At 44.4% G+C, this 24,731-nt stretch overlaps 1 protein-coding gene across 3 annotated transcripts in view; it reads left to right on the top strand.

Annotated features, from left to right (window-relative positions):
* The first annotated feature begins 393 nt into the window (after nucleotides 1-393).
* The window catches only part of HEATR1 (HEAT repeat containing 1), a 160,368-nt gene continuing 136,030 nt past the window's right edge, over nucleotides 394-24,731 (top strand). For all 3 annotated transcript variants that reach the window (XM_085851860.1, XM_085851861.1, XM_085851858.1), the window contains exons 1-5: nucleotides 394-479; nucleotides 7,884-8,038; nucleotides 11,480-11,696; nucleotides 18,042-18,183; nucleotides 21,981-22,082. In XM_085851860.1, the coding sequence (XP_085707986.1) occupies nucleotides 7,900-8,038; nucleotides 11,480-11,696; nucleotides 18,042-18,183; nucleotides 21,981-22,082 (600 nt within the window). In that variant the 5' untranslated portion in view covers nucleotides 394-479; nucleotides 7,884-7,899. The remainder of the gene's footprint in view (nucleotides 480-7,883; nucleotides 8,039-11,479; nucleotides 11,697-18,041; nucleotides 18,184-21,980; nucleotides 22,083-24,731) is intronic.

Here is a 24,731-nt window from a genome sequence, read left to right as displayed (position 1 = left end):
ATCCTGAATTAAAAACTCCATGAGTTTATTATTCCGACTTCCGAGACAAGACCAATATCGAGAGGTAATCGCCATGGCGGAGTCGAGCATGGTTGTGTAAAATTTAAGTTTTGTTTTTAATATCACCAGGACAGCACCTGATAACTAACGGCGCCTGGTCTTATTAATACTGAAAATAATAAGTCCTCGGGATGTTATTTATTTTCCTCCGTGACAACATAATTATTTTGAAGGTACAATAAGGAAATTAAGCGGTGTATAGTACTGCGTTGTTCAAACAGTATCCCCGAACATTATTTTTTTGATTTACATTTATCGTTTTTATGAAGACAGTGTAATGTTTTGCAATGAAACATTTTGGGATAAAATAAAATTTTACTTGTTACGATGATACAAAGTAATTGCGGAAGTTGCTTTTCCAAGTCTTTTAAACACGTGTCGTGGTGAAGGGGCTTTTGTGGAGTTTCGGCGTAAACAAGGTAACGGGTGTTTGTGTTTATTTATTTGTTTGTTTGTGTGTGTGTGCGTGTGTACGTATGTTTCTGCGTGTACGTGTGTGTGTTTGTGTTTATTTGTGTACGTGTGTGTGTACTGAGTGACCTGTGTGTGTGTGTGTGTGTGTGTGTGTGTGTGTGTGTGTGTGTGTGTGTGTGTGTGTGTGTGTGTGTGTGTGTACTGAGTGACCTGTGTGTGTGTGTACTGAGTGACGTGTGTGTGTGTGTGTGTGTACTGAGTGACGTGTGTGTGTGTGTGTGTGTGTACTGAGTGACGTGTGTGTGTGTGTGTGTACTGAGTGACGTGTGTGTGTGTGTGTGTGTGTGTGTGTGTGTGTACTGAGTGACGTGTGTGTGTGTGTGTGTGTGTACTGAGTGACGTGTGTGTGTGTGTGTGTGTGTGTGTACTGAGTGACGTGTGTGTGTGGGTGTGTGTGTGGGTGTGTGTGTGTGTGTGTGTGTGTGTACTGAGTGACCTGTGTGTGTGTGTGTGTGTGTACTGAGTGACCTGTGTGTGTGTGTGTGTGTGTGTGTGTGTGTGTGTGTGTGTGTGTGTACTGAGTGACCTGTGTGTGTGTGTGTGTGTGTGTGTGTGTGTGTGTGTGTGTGTGTGTGTGTACTGAGTGACCTGTGTGTGTGTGTACTGAGTGACCTGTGTGTGTGTGTACTGAGTGACCTGTGTGTGTGTGTACTGAGTGACCTGTGTGTGTGTGTACTGAGTGACCTGTGTGTGTGTGTGTACTGAGTGACCTGTGTGTGTGTGTGTGTGTGTACTGAGTGACCTGTGTGTGTGTGTGTGTGTGTACTGAGTGACCTGTGTGTGTGTGTGTGTGTGTACTGAGTGCCCTGTGTGTGTGTGTGTACTGAGTGACCTGTGTGTGTGTGTGTGTACTGAGTGACCTGTGTGTGTGTGTGTACTGAGTGACCTGTGTGTGTGTGTGTACTGAGTGACCTGTGTGTGTGTGTGTACTGAGTGACCTGTGTGTGTGTGTGTGTGTGTGTGTGTGTGTGTGTGTGTGTGTGTGTGTGTGTGTGTGTGTACTGAGTGACGTGTGTGTGTGTGTGTGTGTGTGTGTGTGTGTGTGTGTGTGTGTGTGTGTGTGTGTGTGTGTGTGTACTGAGTGACCTGTGTGTGTGTGTGTGTGTACTGAGTGACCTGTGTGTGTGTGTGTGTGTACTGAGTGACCTGTGTGTGTACTGAGTGACGTGTGTGTGTGTGTGTGTGTGTGTACTGAGTGACCTGTGTGTGTGTGTGTGTGTGTACTGAGTGACCTGTGTGTGTGTGTACTGAGTGACCTGTGTGTGTGTGTACTGAGTGACCTGTGTGTGTGTGTACTGAGTGACCTGTGTGTGTGTGTGTGTGTGTGTGTGTGTGTGTGTGTGTGTGTGTGTGTGTGTGTACTGAGTGACCTGTGTGTGTGTGTACTGAGTGACCTGTGTGTGTGTGTACTGAGTGACCTGTGTGTGTGTGTACTGAGTGACCTGTGTGTGTGTGTGTACTGAGTGACCTGAGTGTGTGTGTGTACTGTGAGACCTGTGTGTGTGAGAGTGTACTGAGAGACCTGTGTGTGTGTGTGTGTGTACTGAGTGCACTGTGTGTGTGTGTGTGTACTGAGTGACCTGTGTGTGTGTGTGTACTGAGTGACCTGTGTGTGTGTGTGTACTGAGTGACCTGTGTGTGTCTGTGTACTGAGTGACCTGTGTGTGTGTGTGTACTGAGTGCCCTGTGTGTGTGTGTGTGTGTACTGAGTGACCTGTGTGTGTGTGTGTGTGTACTGAGTGACCTGTGTGTGTGTGTGTACTGAGTGACCTGTGTGTGTGTGTGTGTGTACTGAGTGACCTGTGTGTGTGTGTGTGTACTGAGTGACGTGTGTGTGTGTGTGTGTGTGTACTGAGTGACGTGTGTGTGTACTGAGTGACGTGTGTGTGTGTGTGTGTACTGAGTGACCTGTGTGTGTACTGAGTGACGTGTGTGTGTGTGTGTGTTCTGAGTGACGTGTGTGTGTGTGTGTGTGTGTGTGTGTGTGTGTGTGTGTACTGAGTGACGTGTGTGTGTGTGTGTGTGTGTGTACTGAGTGACCTGTGTGAGTGTGTGTGTGTGTGTGTGTGTGTGTGTGTGTGTGTGTGTGTGTGTGTACTGAGTGACGTGTGTGTGTGTGTGTGTGTACTGAGTGACGTGTGTGTGTGTGTGTGTGTACTGAGTGACGTGTGTGTGTGTGTGTGTGTACTGAGTGACCTGTGTGTGTGTGTACTGAGTGACGTGTGTGTGTGTGTGTGTGTGTGTGTGTGTGTGTGTACCGAGTGACGTGTGTGTGTGTGTGTGTGTGTGTGTGTGTGTGTGTGTGTGTGTGTGTGTGTGTGTGTGTGTGTGTGTGTGTGTGTGTGTGTGTGTGTGTGTGTGTGTGTGCGCGCGTGTGTGTGTGTACTGAGTGACGTGTGTGTGTGTGTGTGTGTGTACTGAGTGACCTGTGTGTGTGTGTGTGTGTGTGTGTGTGTGTGTGTGTGTGTGTGTACTGAGTGATGTGTGTGTGTGTGTGTGTGTACCGAGTGACCTGTGTGTGTGTGTGTGTGTGTGTGTGTGTGTGTGTGTGTGTGTGTGTGTGTGTGTGTGTGTGTGTGTACTGAGTGACGTGTGTGTGTGTACTGAGTGACCTGTGTGTGTACGGAGTGACGGGTGTGTGTGTGTGTGTGTGCTGAGTGACCTGTGTGTGTGTGTGTGTGTGTGTGTACTGAGTGTCCTGTGTGTGTGTGTGTGTACTGAGTGACGTGTGTGTGTGTGTGTGTGTACCGAGTGACGTGTGTGTGTGTGTGTGTGTACTGAGTGACCTGTGTGTGTGTGTGTACTGAGTGACGTGTGTGTGTGTGTGTGTGTGTGTGTGTGTGTGTGTGTGTGTGTGCGCGCGTGTGTGTGTGTACTGAGTGACGTGTGTGTGTGTGTGTGTGTGCTGGGTGTCCTGTGTGTGTGTGTGTGTGTGTGTGTGTGTGTGTGTGTGTGTGTGTACCGAGTGACGTGTGTGTGTGTGTGTGTGTGTACTGAGTGACCTGTGTGTGTGTGACCGGTGTGTGTGTGTGTGAGCTGTGTGTGTTTGAGCTGTGTGTGTGTGTGTGTGAGTGAGCTGTGTGTGTGAGTGAGCTGTGTGTGTGTGTGTGCGCGCGTGTGTGTGTGTGTACTGAGTGACGTGTGTGTGTGTGTGTGTGTGTGTGTGTGTGTGTACTGAGTGACCTGTGTGTGTGTGTGTGTGTGTGTGTGTGTGTGTGTGTGTGTACCGAGTGACCTGTGTGTGTGTGTGTGTGTGTGTGTGTGTGTGTGTGTGTGTGTGTGTGTTCTGAGTGACCTGTGTGTGTGTGTGTACTGAGTGACGTGTGTGTGTGTGTGTGTACTGAGTGACCTGTGTGTGTACTGAGTGACGTGTGTGTGTGTGTGTGTGTACTGAGTGACCTGTGTGTGTGTGTGTGTGTGTGTGTGTGTGTGTGTGTGTGTGTGTGTGTGTGTGTGTGTGTACCGAGTGACCTGTGTGTGTGTGTGTGTGTGTACCGAGTGACCTGTGTGTGTGTGTGTGTGTGTGTGTACTGAGTGACCTGTGTGTGTGTGTGTGTGTGTGTGTGTGTGTGTGTGTGTACTGAGTGACGTGTGTGTGTGTGTGTGTGTGTGTGTGTGTGTGTGTGTGTGTACCGAGTGACGTGTGTGTGTGTGTGTGTGTGTGTGTGTGTTCGTGTGTGTGTGTGTGTGTGTGTGTCTGTGTGTGTACTGAGTGACGTGTGTGTGTGTGTGTGTACTGAGTGACCTGTGTGTGTGTGTGTGTGTGTGTGTGTGTGTGTGTGTGTGTGTACTGAGTGATGTGTGTGTGTGTGTGTGTACTGAGTGATGTGTGTGTGTGTGTGTGTGTGTGTGTGTGTGTGTGTGTGTGTACCGAGTGACCTGTGTGTGTGTGTGTGTGTGTGTGTGTGTGTGTGTGTGTACTGAGTGACGTGTGTGCACTGAGTGATCTGTGTGTGTGTGTTCGTGTCAGCATTTGCTGCTTTTGTTCACAAATAATACCATTAAAATATTCATTTTAGTTCCAACAATATGAATTGATGTGATCAAATCGGGAATCGAATTTCAATTTTTTAGTGGTTTTTTTGCATTGTTTTGTTGAGATGCAGCTGTGTTGAATGTGTCTGAGCATGCCAGTTGAGGCAGATTATCTTCTTATTCTAAAAACCGAGCACATTGGTTCTTTAAGGAATGTGAAGTTCTAGTAGTCGAGACTGTTAAATCCAGAGAAATGAAACAAGTGATCAGCTCGTATGACCATGCAGCCAATCCAGAACGCAATAACAGACAAAGTTTGTCCGATGTTACAAGAAGGCATTCGATCATCGAATAAACGTCGAAACTGTGAATGAAAAGAAAATACAGAACTCGTACACAGGGACAGGAAAACGTCTTGCTCGTACAGGTATCCAATGGGGAAATAGACAACGTAGTGGACATCAGAAGAGGGTGGATTCCAACACCTCCTGGCATCACCATTCACCAACCTGTCCAACAACCTACATTTCGTGAGTATATCCACAAAAGAAGAATTGGTGGACATGGAGTAAAGGAAGAATACCTTCGTGATTTATAACATCCCGGAATCTAAACGTAATACTCTGCAGGGAAGGCAGAAAGACCATACGAAGAAAGTGACAAAAATATTACTATCGCAACGCCAAAACCATCAAGGTGGTCAGACTCTGTGGAATTGACCAAGACAAACGCATCCCTTGAACGATATTGGTGCATCTAGATAATTACGTTAAGAAATGTGACTTCCTGGGATCATATCAGATAAAGAGCTGAAGCAAACTGGCAAGTGGACCTCCTACGTGCATTACTCCGGATCTATCGCTCTCGCAGCGAGATGAAGGAGAACATCTTGTCAATGACCTACACCAGCATTGAACAAACGGCCAGCAGAACCTAACCATTCATCATGGCAGAGTCGTAGTATATGCCCAAACCAAACAAAACATCACTTTTGCTTCCAGTGACCAAACAGCAGACCAGGCAAAGACAGTTGACTAGAGGGCGGTAGTGGTTGACCTGCTGCTAGAGATGACTGATCTACCGGTAAACACAGTTACCCACAAAGGGCCACCCTTGTGCTACCCAGCTTATTTGGGAGCTAGGGGATTGGACAGCAATGCTTTATGAAGGCAAGGCAGTTGGCCTTTTTTTTTTTTTTTTAGCCTCTGCAAGGCTTTTCATTCGGTTCCCCACCAAAGGCTTGTGAAGAAATTGTAGACCCTCTCCTGAAATGGTTTTAAGGTCTCTTGTTGGATAGAATGCAATGTGTAGTCGTAAACCACTCAGTCAGACTGAGCAAAAGTTCGAATTGAAATCCTGCAAGGTAGCGTGTTCGGGCCTACTCCTTTCCTGGTGTTTATCAATGATCTACCTTCAGGTATCACGAACAAAGTGCAGATATATGCCGGTAATACTAAAATCTATGGCCCAGTAAATAACCATAACGACTCTTCGTCCATTTAGGACGACCTGAACATGGTAGCAGAGTGGTCTCAGTGATGGCAACTTCCTTTCAACAGATAAATGCAAGACCCTTCATCTTGGCAAAGGTGCTGTGAATGAGTGTCACATGATAAATGGAATTGGGCTTGAAAATGTTGTTAAAGAAAAATATCTCGGCGTCATAATCAAGAAAGACGTAACATTCCATCATCACGTCTCCACTGCAGTCACCACGGCAAAACAGACACTTGGGCGAATAAAACATACCTTCACAACCTTGGATGAAGTTGTATTGCCACTGCTGCTTAAATTTCTGGTCTGACCTGTATTGGAGTATGCCAACTTGGCATGGAATCCCAGTTAAGTATTAGAGAGCAGTAAATTGGAGAAGGCACAGAGGAGGGAAACCAAATTAATCCCTACCATGTGTAATCTCCCCTACCAAGAGAGACTGAGATCTGAATAGGTACACTCTATGTTACAGAAGCTGGCCTGATGACCTGGTACAGGTTTTCTGGATCATAAAAGGACTGGACAGCATGAACAACCATCACTTCTTCACTCCTGCAATTGCGAACCCTTCCAGAAATCATCCAAGAAAGTGTTCAAGCCCGAGTGCAGGCCACTTCTCAAAAGCAGTTTCTTCATTCAAAGAGTGATTGAGGAATGGAACAGCCTCCCAACTTCCCTGGTGGAATCCACATCTGTACCATCCTTTTAACTAGAACAGCACTTGGTAGAGCGCATACCTCCATCAGGCTGAACAGTTTATGTTTTGTAGTCCACTGATAGGCTGGATCTGCATAGGGACCTTTACGGAAATCAAATTGACCTGTTTTGTCTACTACCAAACTCATCCACAAAGTTTTGTCATCTGTCCACAACATTTTGAAATACCATGCTATATCGTTTTGACCCCATCTCCCAATTGCGAAGAATCACTTTAAAAATTGTAGTTTCTAAATCTGGATCTTCACCCAAGCCTAATTAATTAGTCCTTGTCACACACCTAACCTGTCCACCAAATTCCATCCGACTCCATACATAACTTTTTTTTCATCCGAATCCATTTCCCATACAACGATGATTATTTTAAGAATGCTGTTTTCCTTCCAACTACAAGACTGGTGGCATGTTGAGAACTTAAAAGTAAATTATATTTAATTTTTGTTTGTTGTTTGACACACTGAGTGTTCGATTAATTATTATCGATGTGGTAAATCGTGTCGATCTTGACAAACCTCATCTTCACTTGTTTCAATTTGTGCCCACTTATCAGCAAAGGCCCAACGCGCACACGCGCACACACGCACACGCGCACACACGCACACGCGCACACACGCACACGCGCACACGCGCACACACGCACACGCGCACACACACACACACACACACACACACACACACACACACACACACACACACACACACACACACACACACACACACACGTAGCAATGGCAGTAACCTCTCGCTCCTATAGTGCATGGTATTTTAATCGTGAGGTTTACTCATTTCACACATCCAAACTGTGGCTACGGCCTTTGACATTCGTCCTCACTCGTGAATAATGGTTGAAATGGTCGCTGTTTCTGTTGACTTTAACATGAATTTTTTAGCATCTCTTTCAAATGACATTGATAACTTGCTAAATAACAAGAAATCGCAGGACTATATACATATTCGTGAAAGTACTCAAATGGCTTACTCCCGGCACGTGTTTGTAATTGGCCGCCGAATGCTGCAATGCCTTGCTCATTCCGCTTCACCACTGCTCGCAAAGGTGAAATGTGTTGGTTGTGTGAGCTCTGGAAATTTATTTGATTTTTCTCATCTTTGTGTTAAGATTTTGTGATATCTGACATTATTTTGCTTTTATCTTCATTCCTTAGCCAATTTTCAGGTTCCATGACTTCCCTGGCGCACCAGCTGAAGCGCCTGGCTTTGCCAGGAGCCCCGGCGGAACACACTGGTCGCAGAACACACTCGCTGCTCTTCTTACCTGCGGAGGCTGCAGAGAAAGACAGGGAAACAATCTTTGCAATAGGTAGGCCGACTCGTGAGCGGTCAAAAGGTCAAATACCAAAAAATGTATTTTTCGGCACAGTTTAAAGATTTTTAAAATGAGACGTATATGCAATTGGGAGACGCATTAAATATGTGACGATTATTTGGGTTTGATTTCAAGAAAACCTCATTGGTGTTTAATCCCAGAAATGGGCTTCTTCATCAACATCTGCCTCCCACTGTTGAGTGGCTATTTTCAGTTTGCATTCTCTGATTACAAACAACTCCCTCTACTCGTTCTTCGAGAGGAAATGTTAGATTTCGATATATTTATGTGCTCTGTCTAACTGGGACATTGCTGACATGTGTATCTGGGCTACAGGACAATAGGCACAACAACTTTGGCTGATCCAATTTCCTCCCTGGTTATCATTTCAATCATTGTCCAAGAAAGCAGGGGCATGGGGTGGCCTTGCATGTGTATCTAAGTCGACCTTTCTTATTGACTCCATGTCCATTGTTTGAACATTTTGGTGCATCTTTTGTTTCACCTGGTATATATTGTTACGGTTGTGGAAATTCACAGAACATCATTCAGGTTTCCCAGAGATCAGTTATGCCGATAAGTGTGTGTTCAGATTAGATTTCCCCACCGATGTCTAAAGGTCAATTATTCGTGTAACCGGGCTGTGATATTTGAGGTAGTATTATTCTTTTGCTATCTTTATTTTGGAACAACCGCATCTCAACAACCACAACCACTACTTCAACAACCACAACCGCATCTCAACAACCACGCCATCCCCACCACAGCGCCGACCATGACATCTCCTCACCATCTCCTCAACAAAATCTCCACAAACGAACAACATCGCCTCACCTTCATCTCCACAAACGCTGCCATCTTTTTGCCAGCAACGGCATCTCGTGGACGAGAGGCATCTCCGCCGACTGACGCGGGGACTCCCTCGTTGGGGCGGGAGCTGATGATTTCTGCCACGTCCGCTTTCCACGGCTGATGATCTCTGCCACGTCCGCTTTCTCCGCATTTCGCGACGGGATCGGATCCAAATACCAGAAGGGGCAGAGCCAGCGGGGGGTGAAAGGTCAAAGGTGGGGGATCAAATTCACCCCCCCCGCCCGGACCCCATAAAAGGCAGGGCTGAACTGCAGAGTTTCAGTTTTGCCTGGAGATCGCCAGGAGTCTGTGAGCAGTCTGTCAAAGTTCGAGTCCAGTGGAGGGCAGTCGGGGTCGTTGGAGCGCAGCCAAGCCTGCAGTACCGTGCCACTCTCTTGGTCGGTGGACACAGCCGGAGAGAGGTCGCTGGCCGGCCCCGAGACGGTCTGAGCAACGCTGAGGAGCGGGCGGACTTTTAAAAGAGCATCAATTCGTAAAAGAGCAAGGCCCGTTCGTTCCTCTGAGGCGTCGTCGGATAGGCCCGATCGACCAGGCCGCACGGCGGGGCCTGGACCAACCGAGCTGCCGTGTTTACGGCAAAACATCGAGGGTCGCTCAGCGAGTCACCACGAGGGTGGCAGGTAACCAGCACGGCCTCTCGGAGCTCTTGCGGTCTCCACAGCTCTGCGAACATTAAAGGCCTACGGGTCCTGTTCTGCCCTTTCCTTTCCTGGGGTTTTCTTTGTATGAAAGTTGTGGCGCCGTGTCCGCTAAGTAGAAACTTAAGTGATTGTGTACATAATAAATAGACAAACGGCTGTAGGTCTTTGTTTGCTCGTGTTTTGTCCCTTACCCCCATTGCATATGTGTCGTGTGTGAAATAAATGTCATTGTTTAAATGTTCACCTGTTCGTTGCGTCCTTTCCTGTCATTGACTGCCATTATTACGTACGGAATATTAGCTGGCTGTTAATAGCCGATAAGATGATCGGATCAGACGGGGTGAGGCGATATACATCCGCTCGGCAAATCGCAAACGGAACGAGCTGCTTAAGAGCGGCTCGTTTTCATGCAGGCTCCGTTGAGGTGTAAATCCCCGGCATTTTTGTCTACGCGCATACTTAGGTAAATCGACAATTCGGCGATCGGACCCTGTCACACGTGGATCTTGGTTGTACAAGCTGTTCCTTTATTTTTGTTACCAAATTGATCTTTCGATTGATTATTAGCATAATCCTGTAACGAACCCTTTCTTTATTTATTCGGTCTTCAGCAATGTTTTCCTTTCTTTACCTTTGACAAATTCCATTGATATATACGTACCTGCTTCATTTGGAAGAGTTTCCATGAATTGCCTTTTCACTTCTTGTCCTTTCATCTGCCATTTTGTCATTTCATTGGGATGTTTTCTCTTCCTGATCTCAAAACTTCCCCTTTTAGTTTCTCCCACAGTTCATTTTGTGCTCTCCTCTTAATCCCAGTAATTTTACGTTTTCCAGTGGTAATTGTTCAGATCAAATTTTATTGTTTCCCTTTCTTATGACTTCAGCTTGGGTTAATATTCTTGGTGGTGCTGGAATCGTCATTGCCGTTGCTCTGTAAGTGTCCTATCTGCTCTCAAGAACGATGGCAACATCTCCATGGTACAGTTTCATAGCTTGCACCAGTTTCTTTGGTGGGCTGTAGTTTCTGCCTGACAATCGCAAACTTCTAATTTCCATTTCTCGTGACATTACATTGTGCCTTTTGGTCTTGCACAACTTTCTTCTCATCTCAGGTCTCATTTCCACTTTCCTGTGATGTTTTTGCTTTGATGTTTCTCAATCGCATTCTGCAGTTAATCATCTTCTTCTTCTTATTCTTATTCTTATTCTTATTCTTATTCTTATTCTTATTCTTATTCTTCTTTTTATTCTTTTTCTTCTTTTTCTTCTTCCACAGCGGATCATCCGTATGATCCGCATAGTGATTTGGCACATGTTTTACGCCGGATGCCCTTCCTGACGCAACCCTGGTCGCCTCTTACGACACAGGGATATGGTACACCTATTTTAACCAGGGTATTCACTGGTACTCATTTCGCCGACCTCGGAAGGATGACAGGCTGAGTCAACCACCTGGTGTATTAATTCAGTGGCCCAACGGGGCTTGAACTCAGGACCTTTTGGATCCCAAGCCACTGCCCTAACCAATGCGCCAACACCAGGCTTATGCAGTTAATCTTCACTATATTATAATTTCTCCTTTATATTCTTATCTGTTACGTTTCTTCATTTTGTTTTTACGAGCCAGGTCTTTTTTTCCCCTCTCTTTATTGATTTGTAACCAATGCTTGCTTTTGTTTGTCTGAACCTTGCTACAGTGCATCACATTTACAGTGGCTCCGCATGCAAAGTTCAGGCACCGTTTTTGTCCATTCATGTCTGCAATTCAATAAAACTAACTTGCCGTTGCAATCTTTCTAAAAAACAGATTTCTCTTTTGTATAATTAATACATACCCCATGATTTATAGTCCAAGTAGAATAAGACAAGATTTGGCAATGTGCTAGTGCACCTAATGCTGCCATTTCATTCATTTCAGGGTGCACTGGCTTGGAGCAGCTCGCGAGCATCGACCCGTCTTTTGCGGACTTTGGAAAGAGTCTTTTCAGTACTGCTGCAATTGGCCTGGAAAGGAGTGTACAAGGACGTGAAACCAACAAGCAACTGGATGGAAGAATCAAGCTCTTTCTCACTCGTCTTTCACCCTTCTTTCTCCTGAAACCTGCGCAGAAATGCCTGGAGTGGTTGGTTAACAGGTATGTTCATGAACCCCAATATGCCTTCATGGTTCCCCTTTATTTGGCTTTGATTCCCATGGATGAAAGTTGTGTTTGAGGAAGCATTTCATTTCAACTGCTGAAAAATATAACCTTCAAAGGCATTTTGAAAATCTATTGCGACCCCATGCTCACGCAGTGAAAAATGGTGTTAAAGGCCCAGTCACACCTTGACGTTTTAGCCTGCAATGGCAACGTATCAAAATGTATGTAAAACGCTGGCGCACGTCGAATACGGTATGGGTAAGTTTGGTACACGTGAATAGAACGCGAAAGTACGCTATCATACGTCGTAAGTGGAGTACGTCTTGTACTTTTAAACGTGTTAAAAATTTTATGACGTACTTGCCGTATGCCTCACACGCTCCGCATGCGATGGGAATAAGTTGTACGCACGATATGCGATCGTTGGCACACGTCGACAAAAGTTACTTGTAAGTTACTCATAAGTCGAAGCACATCGATGTAATGGTTATGCCTAAGTCACATTTGCTATACGGCGGCCGTACGCCCTCTGAATTGACAGAAACGTTCGGTGGCCGCAGAGTTTCTGAGGTGGCCTCAGGGTGGCCCTACGCCATTTGGCTATATCTTACAGGTCGTAGGGTCGCCGTGGAATTATAGGGCGGAGTTATAACTTTTTTCATTTCTACGTTCGCCGTAGCAATTCGACAAGCCAAAACAAAAGAACCCATTCGTTACTGTCTGTCTGGCCGCACGTTCGCCTTAGGGCCCCCCTGCGGTCGCCTTGCGTCTGCCTTGAAAATTCTATGGCCGCCGCAGGAACGCCCTAAGGTCACAGTGCGACATCAAATCAAAGACCGTACGGCACCCCCACGTTTTTGGTCTCCACAATTTATAAATACGCCGTGCGGCTCCCCGAAAAATAAAAACGTGTGACTGCTGCATTGTGTGACCGTGGAAATACTGCGGCCGCCGTATAATTGCTAGTGGCCGTAGATTTTGGAGACCCCACGGCCGCCGTGGCAAATGTGACTTAGGCCTTAGCGTCAGTGTTCCAGACTCCCTGGTTTTTTTTTTTTTTTTTTTTTTTTCTTCGGTATGACGGTGATGTTGACACTTCAATTTCTAGTGCGGTTATTATATCATATAATTAATAGGCTGCCGCTCAACGATTTAAATCATAACCGCACTAGAAATCGAAGTGTCAACATGACCGTCATACCGAAGAAAAAAAAATAAAAATAAAAAAAACAGGGAGTCTGGAACACTGATACTAACCATTACATTGACGTGTTTCGACTTATGAGTACCTTACAAGTAACGTGTGTGGACGTGTGTCAACGATCGCGTAACGTGCCTACAACACGTTACTCATAGGTTCTAAATAAGTTTTGGGTACACTAAACATTACCTCGACGTGTTTCGACTTATGATTAACTTACAATTAACGTGTGTCAACAATCGCATAACGTGCCTACAACTTATGGCCAGCGTAGCGGAACTTGTGAGTCATACGCTGGCATAAGTCGTAAAATTTCAAGCATGCTAAAATTTGAGGACAACCGCAAAGTACAACGATGAAAGCCATCGTACTACGACGTATGGCAGTGTTTTTCAGCGTGCTCTCAATGTTTCCAAAACTTACCCATAACATATTTGACGTGTGCCAGCATTTTAGACAAATTTTTCAAAAATCAGCATAAGCTGGCTAAAACTTCAAGGTGTGACTGGGCCTTCAGCAATTGGTTCACTTTGTTCATATCTCTCCATCTGTAGACAGACAGACAGACAGACAATGATCGATGAACCACTTGATTACCTCCACCACATAAGGTGGATGGAGGTTGTTTTTTTCACCCGTTTGTCTGTCTGTTTGTCTGTGAGCAGGATATCTCAAAGTTATGAACAGATTTGGACAAAACTAGGTGGATGAGTTGGCTAGGTGACAAGAACAAGCTGATTATATTATGGTTAAGGTAAAGATCCAGATGTGGCTTTTCAGTGGGATACAAAACGTAAACTGTTCAGCCTGATGGAGGTATGTGCTCTACCAAGTGCTGTTCTAATGTCAATTGAATTATATATTTGAACACTGTAGAACATGATTTGGAACATGAACGAACCTGCAGTTTAGCAGTACTTTGGCTCTGAAATTGGCGAAATGTACGAAATCGCATCCCATCCCGATCACGCACGTACAGATTGGAGTAAGGTGATCTATTTTAGTCTGTCTGGCTATCAAACGAAATTGAAAATCATTTCAAAAAGCAAACTTACTGTTTTTAAGGATGTCGTTAAGGACACCAACAACAGGCACAAATAACGAATTTAATGTGTTAAATAAGGTAATGTAAAAGATTATCATCAATGGTGGTAAACTTCCAAGAAAAGCCCCCCCCTCCCTACAGCGTTTAAAACCTTTATTTTATTTCAATTGAATTATATACACACACATAAATATACCTTTTGGTGAAATGGGGACCTGAGTTGTGTTCTTCCCCATCTAGGTTAGTTGCTTTGGTTACACTGGGTAGTGTTGCTGCATTCTCCAGAGGGTACAGGGTGTGTGTCTTAACAGGTTGGCACTTGATGCCTGATAGTACAGGAGTTCAAACCCAGTCGTAGCTTATTGGGAGGCTGCTCTATCAGCAGGCGAATAATACCCCGTCTGCTTTAGTGCCATGTTGCGCATGGATGGGTGTCCCTGAAGCAGGCTGGGGTGGGTCACCCACAAGTCCACTGGACTGCTGGTGTTGTGGCATCAGGTCATCTAAGCGCACTGATGTCTGGGGTTGCTGTGGCATATTCCATGTAGGGTGGCTTTTGTACTCAGGGTCCCTCACTTTCTTGTTTGAAATATATGGTTGTGCAAATTACAAATGGGAGCAAACCTGTCATGCATAAAGCACCCACTCGGCATGACAAGACAGGTGTCACACTTGCTAGTCTGAATGTTGGTACTATGTGTGGTAGAGCAGGTGAGATAGCAGAAACTTTGAGCTGCAGAAGAGTGGATATATGCTGTGTGCAAGGAACAAGGTGGAGGGGTGGTGCTGCTCGAATGGTCACGGGTAGAAATGATAGGTGTAAATTATTTTGGATAGGTTGTGACTGGAACTGGTGGTGTTGGGATTATGGTGGCTGAGAAGTGGGTGGAGAAGGTGTTGGACGTTAGGAGGTTAAATGCAAGCATTATAGTCCCAAAGCTGTCGTTTGATAAGCGTATATCAACAGTGGCATCAACATATGCTTCACAGATAGGATTAAGTGAGGATGAGAAGGATGAGTTTTGGGCCGCACTTGTGCATGTTGTTTCAAGGATTAGCGAGAGAGAAGTTGTGATCGGAGGGGATTTGAATGGACATGTTGGAGAGTTGGCAGAAGGATATGAGGGTGTGCATGATGGGTCAGGTTTCGGAGTTGGAAACACTGAAAGTGTAAGAATACTTGAGTTTGGGGATGCTTTAGATATTGTCATCTGCAACACAATGTTTAATAAGAGGACAAGCAGACTGATCACTCGTGAGTCAGGAGGTATAAAGGGCCCAGGTAGATTACTTTCTAATTGGGAGATAAGATAGGAAGTTGGTTGAGGATGTGAAAGCAACAGGTGGAGAAGAATGTGACTTACAACAAAGGTTGCTAGTGTGTGATGTAAAGTTAAGTTGGAGCAGAGAAAAGAGGAAACCTTATGCCCCAAGGAGAAGAGTGTGGAAACTAAGAGATGAGGATGTAAAGGAACATTTCTATCGGGAACTTCTGGAAATTGATCTTGGAAACCCTATGGTAGGAGAGGATGTAGAGTTGTTGGGACTCTTTAAAAGATGGGCTGCTCCGAGCGACTGAAAAGACATGTGGCTGGTCGAAGGGCCCAGCTGGACACGAGGCTACATGGTGGTGGAATAATGAGGTGGATATGGTGATTTCAAGAAAAAAGAAAACTTTATGATTTGGAAAAAGGGAGGGGATAAGGAGGAATACTTGGTGGCTAAACATAGGGCAAGAAGGGAAGCTGACAAGGCCAAAAAATTAGTACAGGATTCAGTTTTAGATGTGATAAAAAATGCAGATAGTAGAGGGGAGATGTTTAGGAGAGCAAAGCAAATGATCGGTCAAAATAAGGATCTCGTGGGAGAACAATGTGTGAAAGATGATATGGGAAATGTACTGGTTGACCAGGGGAGATGAGAAATGCTTGGAGGAGTTGCTGTGAGCACCTGCTAAATGAGAAGTTCTCTTGGAGCAGGGATATTCTGGAGGCAGTAGAGACTGTGCAGGGCCCACCACCTGAGAGAAAAAATGAATGGGTGAAGAAAGCAATCGATGAAATGAAGAATGGTAAAGCGGCGAGCAGTGCTGGTATTGTTACAGAGATGATGAAGGCATCTGGTGATATTGGAGTGAATTTAATCACTAAATTGATAAATTCAGTTATAAGGGAGACATCGATCCCAGATGACTGGTTGAGGAGTGTAATGGTAAATATTTATAAAGGGAAGGGTGATGTCTTAGTTCGGAGCAACTATCAGGGTCTGAAGTTGCTGGACCATGGTTGAAAGTGGTGGAGAGACAGAGACAGAGACAGAGACAGAGACATGGATAAATTGATGACAGAGTGTTAATATACATGAAATGCAGTTTGGTTTCATGCCAGGAAGGGGCATGATGGAGGCAATTTTTATAGTTTGGCAATTACAGGAAAAATATCTTGGGAAGAAGAGACAACTGTACTTTATGTTTGTGGATTTGGAGAAGGTGTTTGATAGGGTGCCTCAGGAAGTGGTGCAATGGTCCATGAGAAAGTTATGAGTAGAGGATTGGTTAGTTGAGGTAGTTATGGCGATGTATAATGGCTCAAAAACTTCCGCAAGGGTAAATGGATTGCAGAGTGAGGTTTTTGAAGTGAATATGGGTGTTCATCAGGGGTCAGTCTTGAGCCCAAACCTGTTCATTATGGTTCTTGAGGTTATATCACAGGAATTTAGAGGAGGCTTACCTTGGGAACTCCTGTATGCTGATGACCTGGTGCTGATAGCCGATAGTGTGGAAGAAGTAATGGGTAAGTCAACAGAATAGAGGACTGAAAGTGAATACAGGGAAACCAAAAGTACTGATTAGTGGTGTGGGAGAAGGAAGTTTGAAAAAATAGGGAGGTGGCCCTGTGATGTCTAGAAAAGGTGTAAGCAGCAATTCAATATTGTGTAAATACTGCAACTGCTGGGTGCACAGGAGATCTAGTGGCATCAGGGGTAGACTGTCGGTGGTTCCTGGCTTCAAATGTGCTGTCTGCACAGGTAAACAAGTGGCTCCAGTTCGAGCAGAAAGGTTAGTTTATGGGGATATATCTCTGGAATGTGTAGATAAATTATGTTACCTTGGTGATTTGATTGATGCAGGTGGTGGTGTGGAGGCAGCAGTGAATGAAGAAAATAGAAGTCGCTGGAGGAAGTTTCGGGAATTGTTACCCCTATTGACATCAAAGGGACCTCTCTCCGATTGAAGGGAAAACTTTATGCAGCTTATGTTAGAAGCTTGATGTTGTATGGCAGTGAAACATGGATGATCAAAAAGGAGGATGGACGGAGGTGTGAACGAAATGAAACTAAGGCTTGTCGTGGAGCACACACATACACATTCAAATTCATACAGATGAATACAAGAGGTGATGTTACATTGTGGAAAAAAAAAAACAAACGGAAAAGATTACACTAAAAACGATGGAGTATATGGTACTTTCGAACTGAGTGTGCTCATTGGTTTACACTGTAGATGAAGGAAGTTCATCTCACACTTCCTTCGGGACTTTTAACGTGCCTTTTTTTACCGGTTTTGTTAGTATTGTATAACGTGTCATCTTGGGGTCTTTTAAGGAGTTTAGTTTTTTAACGTGCCGTACTATCGACCACAGCGCTCTGCACTGACTGCTCCCCTTGGCTATCGTCATCATCTTATGACCATGCACTGATTGGTGGCTCTCCGTGCGAACCAACTCATTCCGTGAAATGCCCCACCTTGCAATGGTGTCAGGCAGCTCCTCCCTTCAGCGCATGGTCGTGGAATTTCCTGGTCACGCTGTCATGCAAAGTCAAAACCACCTTTTTCTGTTTTTCAACTTTGCTTGGAGAAGGTTAATTCGATGCCATAATGGGTGGAAGCGGCATTATTTTATGATACAAATAGAGCGCGATCACTCTAAGCAACACAAATGGCAGACACCAACAAGGACGACAGTAGCACTGCTATGAGAGCCTACAGGCAACATTGGCTATTGCCGGTTACTAAATTGTGCCCGTTTGTAAAATGCCGGATCACACAGCTTTATCTTTACCTTTACCTGTGCCTGGTTCTGTGGCATTACAGATTTCACATCCATCGGTACAACGAGGATGCTCTCCTGGCCTGTGCCATGCCATTTCATGAAAGCCAACAATTTGTTCGTGTTGTCCAGCTGCTACGCATCAAGGATCCGACCCACCGCTGGCATTGGCTCTTTCCTTTGCAGGTAATAATGCAAAAGCACGATGAGCTTTCTTTATCAGCATTCGTTGTTTTCTACAGTGCCTTACACCATCAACACAATGTATATGGTCTGGAAAGAAATGTGATTAACTAGGTCGGGTGACATCGAGCAAGAATCATGGAAATAGATTAAAGGAGAAGCCTTTGGCAGTGATGAATCATGGAGACTAAAGTTGGTAGTAAGCCAAGACCGGTGGTCGCAGGGTGGAGCGGATGAGATGGAGAGTGGGATGGGGGAGCACTGGAGTGAAGGATTTCGAATGTGAGAATATATTTTTTGGAGTGAATGCACTTGTGTAAGGAAGAAAAATGGCATTGAGAGGTGTGAAGAACTTGACTGTTGGAGCAATTGTAGTGTGAAGACAATATGGAGGGAGACCATAAAATATGTGATTGTGGGAGTCAAGGCAAGAGGTCAAGAATACATGAGTGAGAGGTGTATGCTGTGGGTGGTTAGAACACAAAATCCATTTATCATCCAAGAACAGAGGGTGCAAGACCAGAAAGGAGGCTGAAGAAGTCAGAGAGACCACAGACCTGTCTACGAATGTGATGGACCTATAGACTCCAATAACCTTGAAGGCCTTTTTTTCCATGGCATCAAGCTGAGCAAGATGTGAGGCAGGGGAGCCAGCCCAGAGGGGAGAGCAGTACTCCATCAGGCTACGGATGAAGGCCTTGTTGGTGTATGGGAGTTCAGATCTGCCAAGGAAGGACTTTGTACGATGGAGGATGCCCAGTCGGCGGCTGGCTTTGGAGGTCAACTTTGTAATGTGGTTTTCCGAAGAAAGATCATCGCTGACAGTCAGACCCAGGAGTTTGAGTCATGACTTGTTCAAGAGGATTTTGAAGAAAGTATATTGGGGGAGGGTGGAGGGGAGTTGCCAGATGGTCCTTTCTCAGAAATTGTGTGAGATTTGTCTCGAGTAAAGGACATATTCAAAGTTTTTGACCAGTTTGTGATTTTTGTCTAAGTTCTTAAGAGAGGGAAGAGTCTGCAGCCTTTCTTTCTGAAGGATGAGGGATGTCGTGGCATAGGGTGGAGTTGTCAGCACATGGATAGAGGATTTTCCAGTCAGAGAGAGAATTTATGAAGATTAGGAATAGGACTAGGCCCAGAACACTGCCCTGGGGCACTCCAGCCTTGACAGGGAGAGGTGATGAAAGGATTCCCTTGAGAGCCACATGGCTACGAGTGTAGACAAAGTCAGTTGCGTGGAGTTGGCCTTGGATTCCATCAGCAGACAGTTTGGAGAGCAAGGTGGGATGCCAGACTGTATCAAAAGCTTGAGATTTATCCATAGAGATGGCCCTCATCTCATCTCTGAAATCTAGGGCCTCCATCCATTGTTGAGTGAGTAGAAACTGCATGTCCAAGGTGGAGAGACCTGGTCTGAATCCAGATTGGTGATCTGAGATTAGGCCATTGAAAAATGGAATGATTTGATGTTGACTGCGATTATGGATTCCATGACCTTGCTGATGATTAGGAGTAAGCTGTTAGGTCTGTAGTTAAGGGGACCAGTCATTGTACCTTTTTCTGTAATGCAATGATGTTGGCTGAATTCCAAGCATATGGAAGATGACCTTGGTCAAATGATAGGGTGAAAATGACAGAGTGACAATGTGCAAGAGCAGCAAAGCAGGCTTTTAGGACGTGTGAGCTGATACCATACGGTCCAGTTGCAGAGTTATAGTTGAGGGTTGTCAGAACCTGGTCCACATTCTCAAGTGCAAAAGACAGAGTCCAAGAGCAGTTTGGTATGATAGGGAAGGATGGGTGCAGAGAGTGAGGGGTTGGGGCCACAAGATTTGGAAGCAAACACAAAATTTTAGGCATTTGTCATTCTCACGAGCACATTTGGCTGTGGTGCCATTTGAAGAGAGGGGAAGGATGGAAGGGTACATACACCAGTGACAGACTTGACAGGGTGCAATTGGGTTTTTGAGGAGGGAGATTGGTTTGAAAGGGTTGTGCAGTGAGAAGGATTCGGGTGAAGAGGAATGGGTTGTGAGTATGTTGGAGCAAAATAAGGTCCCTTTTTTAACCCTTGCCAAACGAGAGGCCAGAGGGTATTGATTGCATTTGTCTGTTTGTCTGATCACTGTCTCTTTTTTTTGTTTGTTTGTTTGTCTGCACATAATGTGCCAACATAGACCAAAATTTTTACACATTGTTTTTCAATGAAGTACTTCTACAAAGTATGTACATACAATTAGAATGTGAGTACATTTATACAATATGTTCCATCAAACCACACAAACATCCTAGCGAGGGTCTGCAATCTTTGATTGCTCTGAATTTTTTTTGTTTTTTTGCATTTCACTTTAGGTGTTGGTAGGGTGTCCATGCAATTTCTGATATGATGGTTGTTTTGTGTGACTTGTGTGGCGTCACCATACAGGGCTATAGGTGATAAGAGAAACCACATGATTAAATTAAGTTGTCAAGGGAGTGAGAGTGTTGAGAAAAAGAGTGCATGAACAGCCAAACACTCGAGTCGTATGACAGAAAAGGGAATCGGGACAGAAAAATAACTAGAACGGGCACTCATAGAGCGCATACCTTCGCCGCCACTACTTTTTTTGTTCTTGGTATGAGTGTGAGGAACTGGTTTCACATGAATGGTGTTATGACACAAACCACATATCTATAATGTCATGACCCCCCCCGACTTTCGAGGGCTACGGACTAAACAACAATCAACTCACGTCATTTTGGCGAGTCTTCACTCGCAAGCTCGGTGAATACAACGTTTCAACAAGAGAAGGTAATCTCGTTTGATGCTGGTTTCATGCAAATCGAATAAGAATTGACTGAGTTATGCCGAAAACCGCATATTTTTCAAGGGCGTGACCCCCCCCCCCCCGACATTTTACCCCAACCGGTGATATGTGTTATGACGTCATTGTGTCACAAGATTGGGCATTAAATTCTGAACATTTTGGTGCTGGGTTCATGTAAAGCGGACAAGAATTGACCGCGTTATGACAAAAACCGCATATTTTTCAAGGTTGTGACCCCCCTGACCTTTGACCCCTAACCGGTAACAAGAGTATGGGCGTCATTGTGTCATATTGCATATCACAAGATGAGGCGTTGAATTCTGAACATTTTGGCGTTAGTTGCATGCAAATTGAATAAAAATTGACCGTGTTATCGTAAAAAGACGATTTTGACCTTTTCGTGACCTTGACCTTTCACCCGAACGATCCCAAAATCTAATCGAATGCTTCCTGGCTAATAACCAATCATCCCACCAAATTTCATGCAATTCGGTTTAATACTTCTTGAGTTATAGGAATCACAAGATTACAAATAAATAAATAAATAAATACACGCCGACCAAAACATAACCTTTCGCAGAATGCGAAGGTAATTAACGGTGAATAGTGAAAGAACAGTCTGTGAGATGTGAAGTTAACAAAGTGGTGAAAACACGAAACCTCGTTATCACACTCATGTCTGACAATGTCTTTGTCAAGCATGTGATTTATATTCAAGCTTCTCCATGAGTTTGATCACTACAAAATGAACAGTCAAGTGAGTGGAGGTGATGGATCCAGATTGTGTGTTTGACCAGGTTTCAAAGATTGCAAGTACAGAGAGGCATTTTGATTTGGCAATGAAAATATCATTGGTGACCAATTTGAGGACTATCCTGAGGATTGATTTCTTGCCTTACATTTCATGTCCTCTGTTGTATTTACATATTTCCATCATAATTTACCATTGAACTAATGTGACTCCCTTCCTTCCTTGGTTTCCACTCTTGGCAGAAACATAAAGTGCCCCTGGCTCGAAGTACCCTCGTGACCCACTGTTACAAGGATCCCGTCTTTGCTGACTTTCTCTGCTGCTTGGCATTTCAGGCTGTTAAGGTTTGTTGTTGGGATATTTTTTTTTTCTTCACCAATCCTTATTGTCATTACATCATGGCTCTTGTAAACAGGAAGACTTGTTTTATTTATCTGCTATGTTATTTTACACTGTTCTTTGCAGAGCATCCTAAAAGGTGTGGAAGATAGTGGTACACTAAGCAGGATATAAAAACATCCTACATTAACATGACACGAGATTAGGTTGAGTCAACACCTTGAAGCACGAGGACGACCAAGATTGGTTTGAATCTGAGGCTATTCATGGGGTGAGGGGTGCTGTTGGGGAAGGGGCATGGAGGGGGATTTTTTTAGTGATGAACTCGATGCCTGTGTTTTACCATGTGTATTTCAAATTATGCGGTATCTATGAATTTATTAACTGTCGGTCTAAGCCCGAATGTTGCCAAGGTCTTGCTGCTGGTAGCCCGAGTTCACATGGTGCATGCCAATATTTGCAGCACTGGTGCTCTGACTTTAAAGCAACAACAACAAAAATTGCCGTTTCCAATGAGGACAAATAAAAAAATAAATACCAGTTGATCGTCCCCACCCGCTTCGATTTTTGAACCCGCCTCCTTTTTAAAAATTATTTGTTATTTTATTAAATATCCCAAAAGAAATCGCACTAATGTCCGAAGGAAGCGAGCTGTGCAGTTAAGTGGCTGCACCGCTTAAAAGGTAGTCCCTTGGGGGACTGCTGGTTACTTCCTCAACAAGCGGAGTGACCTTACTATCTTGATGCAAACTAAACAACAACAAACTAGAAACAAACAAAACACCATGGGGTTAGAAAGGTTCTTCTTCTTTTTTGACGCATGTGTTTAAGGAAAGACATACCGCATATTGAAGTGGTTTGCACCACTTATAAATCCACATCTTTGTGTTTCATTCTTGTACCATTCTTTGAATCGATCATTTTCCTAATGTCGAGGCTGAATTTTTACAGCTTCTACCGAGCCACAGCACCAAGAGCTGTACTGCTGCTTTCCGTTTCCATGTGCGATATGCAAGCAATACTGATCTGTGTACATGTCTGTGTATCCAAGTTCCATTGCAGCCACTGCAGTAAAAATTGTGCATGCTTCTGATTTAAAATGATGCAAAATACGAGTGGTTTTAAAACTAGCAAATTGCGCAACAAATGCAGGATGTAGACAAATCATGTAAACACGACAAATAATTTTCATGATTTTAGCTTAATTTTCGAACATCGTTTTCATCTGTTTGCAAATTCGGACAGGAACTTGCAAAAAGTCCTGAAGCCGTGGTATGTGAGAACAGTTAATGATGAGCGATGCTCGCTATGGGATGTTGTCTCTGATTTTGTTTGTGGGGAGTTGGACCAAGAATGGCTGGTGAGTCCACATCCCACATATGCAAATCTCAGCAATGCCAACCCTCCCGATTTCATCGGGAGGCTTCCGAAAATTCACCCAAACTCCCGCCCTTACGATCACTATCCTTATCCTCCCGAAATTTTGATATTTTTGCACTGTTCACTAATCAGAATGTACTAGTATGAGAATTGAATGAAAAGCATCGTCTGCTACGTATAGCATGTGGTAACTCCATAACGTTCGCTGCTACCAAATTGTACGTAAAAAATTGCAAATTCAAATGAGGAGCAGCGAAACATTGGGTCTGGATCTCGCTTATGCGATCATGCACTGAGATTTAGTGCATGCGGTATGTGTGCACAGTGTATATGCATGCGATACGCTCACTGCATGCAGCTGGGCCCCGTACCAGCCCGGCGGTCGCGACCACCGTGCGGTGTTTAACAGCCGCTGGAGTTCTACGAGTCGCGCTGCAGCTGTGGAACATCGACTTCGAAGTTACCGATGCTTCAAGCCCTCGATGTTGATTACGAAATGGCAGAAAAGAAGCTTACGAAGACCAAGAAATGGTCTCAGAAGTACAAGACCGAATACAGTCTCCAATACCCATGTATTCGAAAGTCTGAAAGAGGAATTCATCATGCGTATTGTACAGTATGCAGCGTTGATATTTCAGTTGAGCACGGAGGTCCGCGATGATATTCGGAAGCACGTTGGAAGCAAACGGCACACAGACATTGCAAAGGAGAGATCTTCGACACAGTACCGGTACACTTCTGAATTATTTCACCAAACAAGGGACAAGCGAGGAAGAGGATGTTACCCGAGCGGAACTTCTCTTTAGTGGATTTATTGTGGAACATAACTTGCCCATATCAGTCTCAGATCATGCTGGACCTCTATTTCAAAAGATGTTTCCAGATTCAAAAGTTGCTTCAAAGTATGGATGTGCAAGAACAAAAACTTGCAAGATGTGCAAGATGTGCAAGAACAAAAAAAAAAAAAAAAAAACAAGAACAAAAAGCAAGAAAAAAAAAAAAAAAAAAAAGAACAAAAAAAAAAGAACAAGAACAAAAAAGAAAAAAAGAACACTGGTCAACAATTTTTTACTTTCTGAATGTTGTCTATATTTCTACAAGTGAATTAGGGTATTCTGGCACTGCTGAATCAGGAAATGGCATCCGTTTCTCTCCATCAGGTCAGGTTTTGTGCTAAGTTGATTTGAAAAAATCAGATCTTGTGACAAAATCAATTACATTTTTGTGGCATTATCAGCTGATTTTTGTCAACACATATCATCCTAAACATGTTT

This window comes from Eptatretus burgeri, chromosome 13, assembly GCF_056783735.1.
Source record: "Eptatretus burgeri isolate ZD-2024b chromosome 13, Ebu_testis_v1, whole genome shotgun sequence".
NCBI lineage: Eukaryota > Metazoa > Chordata > Myxini > Myxiniformes > Myxinidae > Eptatretus > Eptatretus burgeri.
The sequence above is the reverse complement of the archived record's forward strand: the minus strand, read 5'-3'. Positions and strand labels throughout refer to the sequence as shown.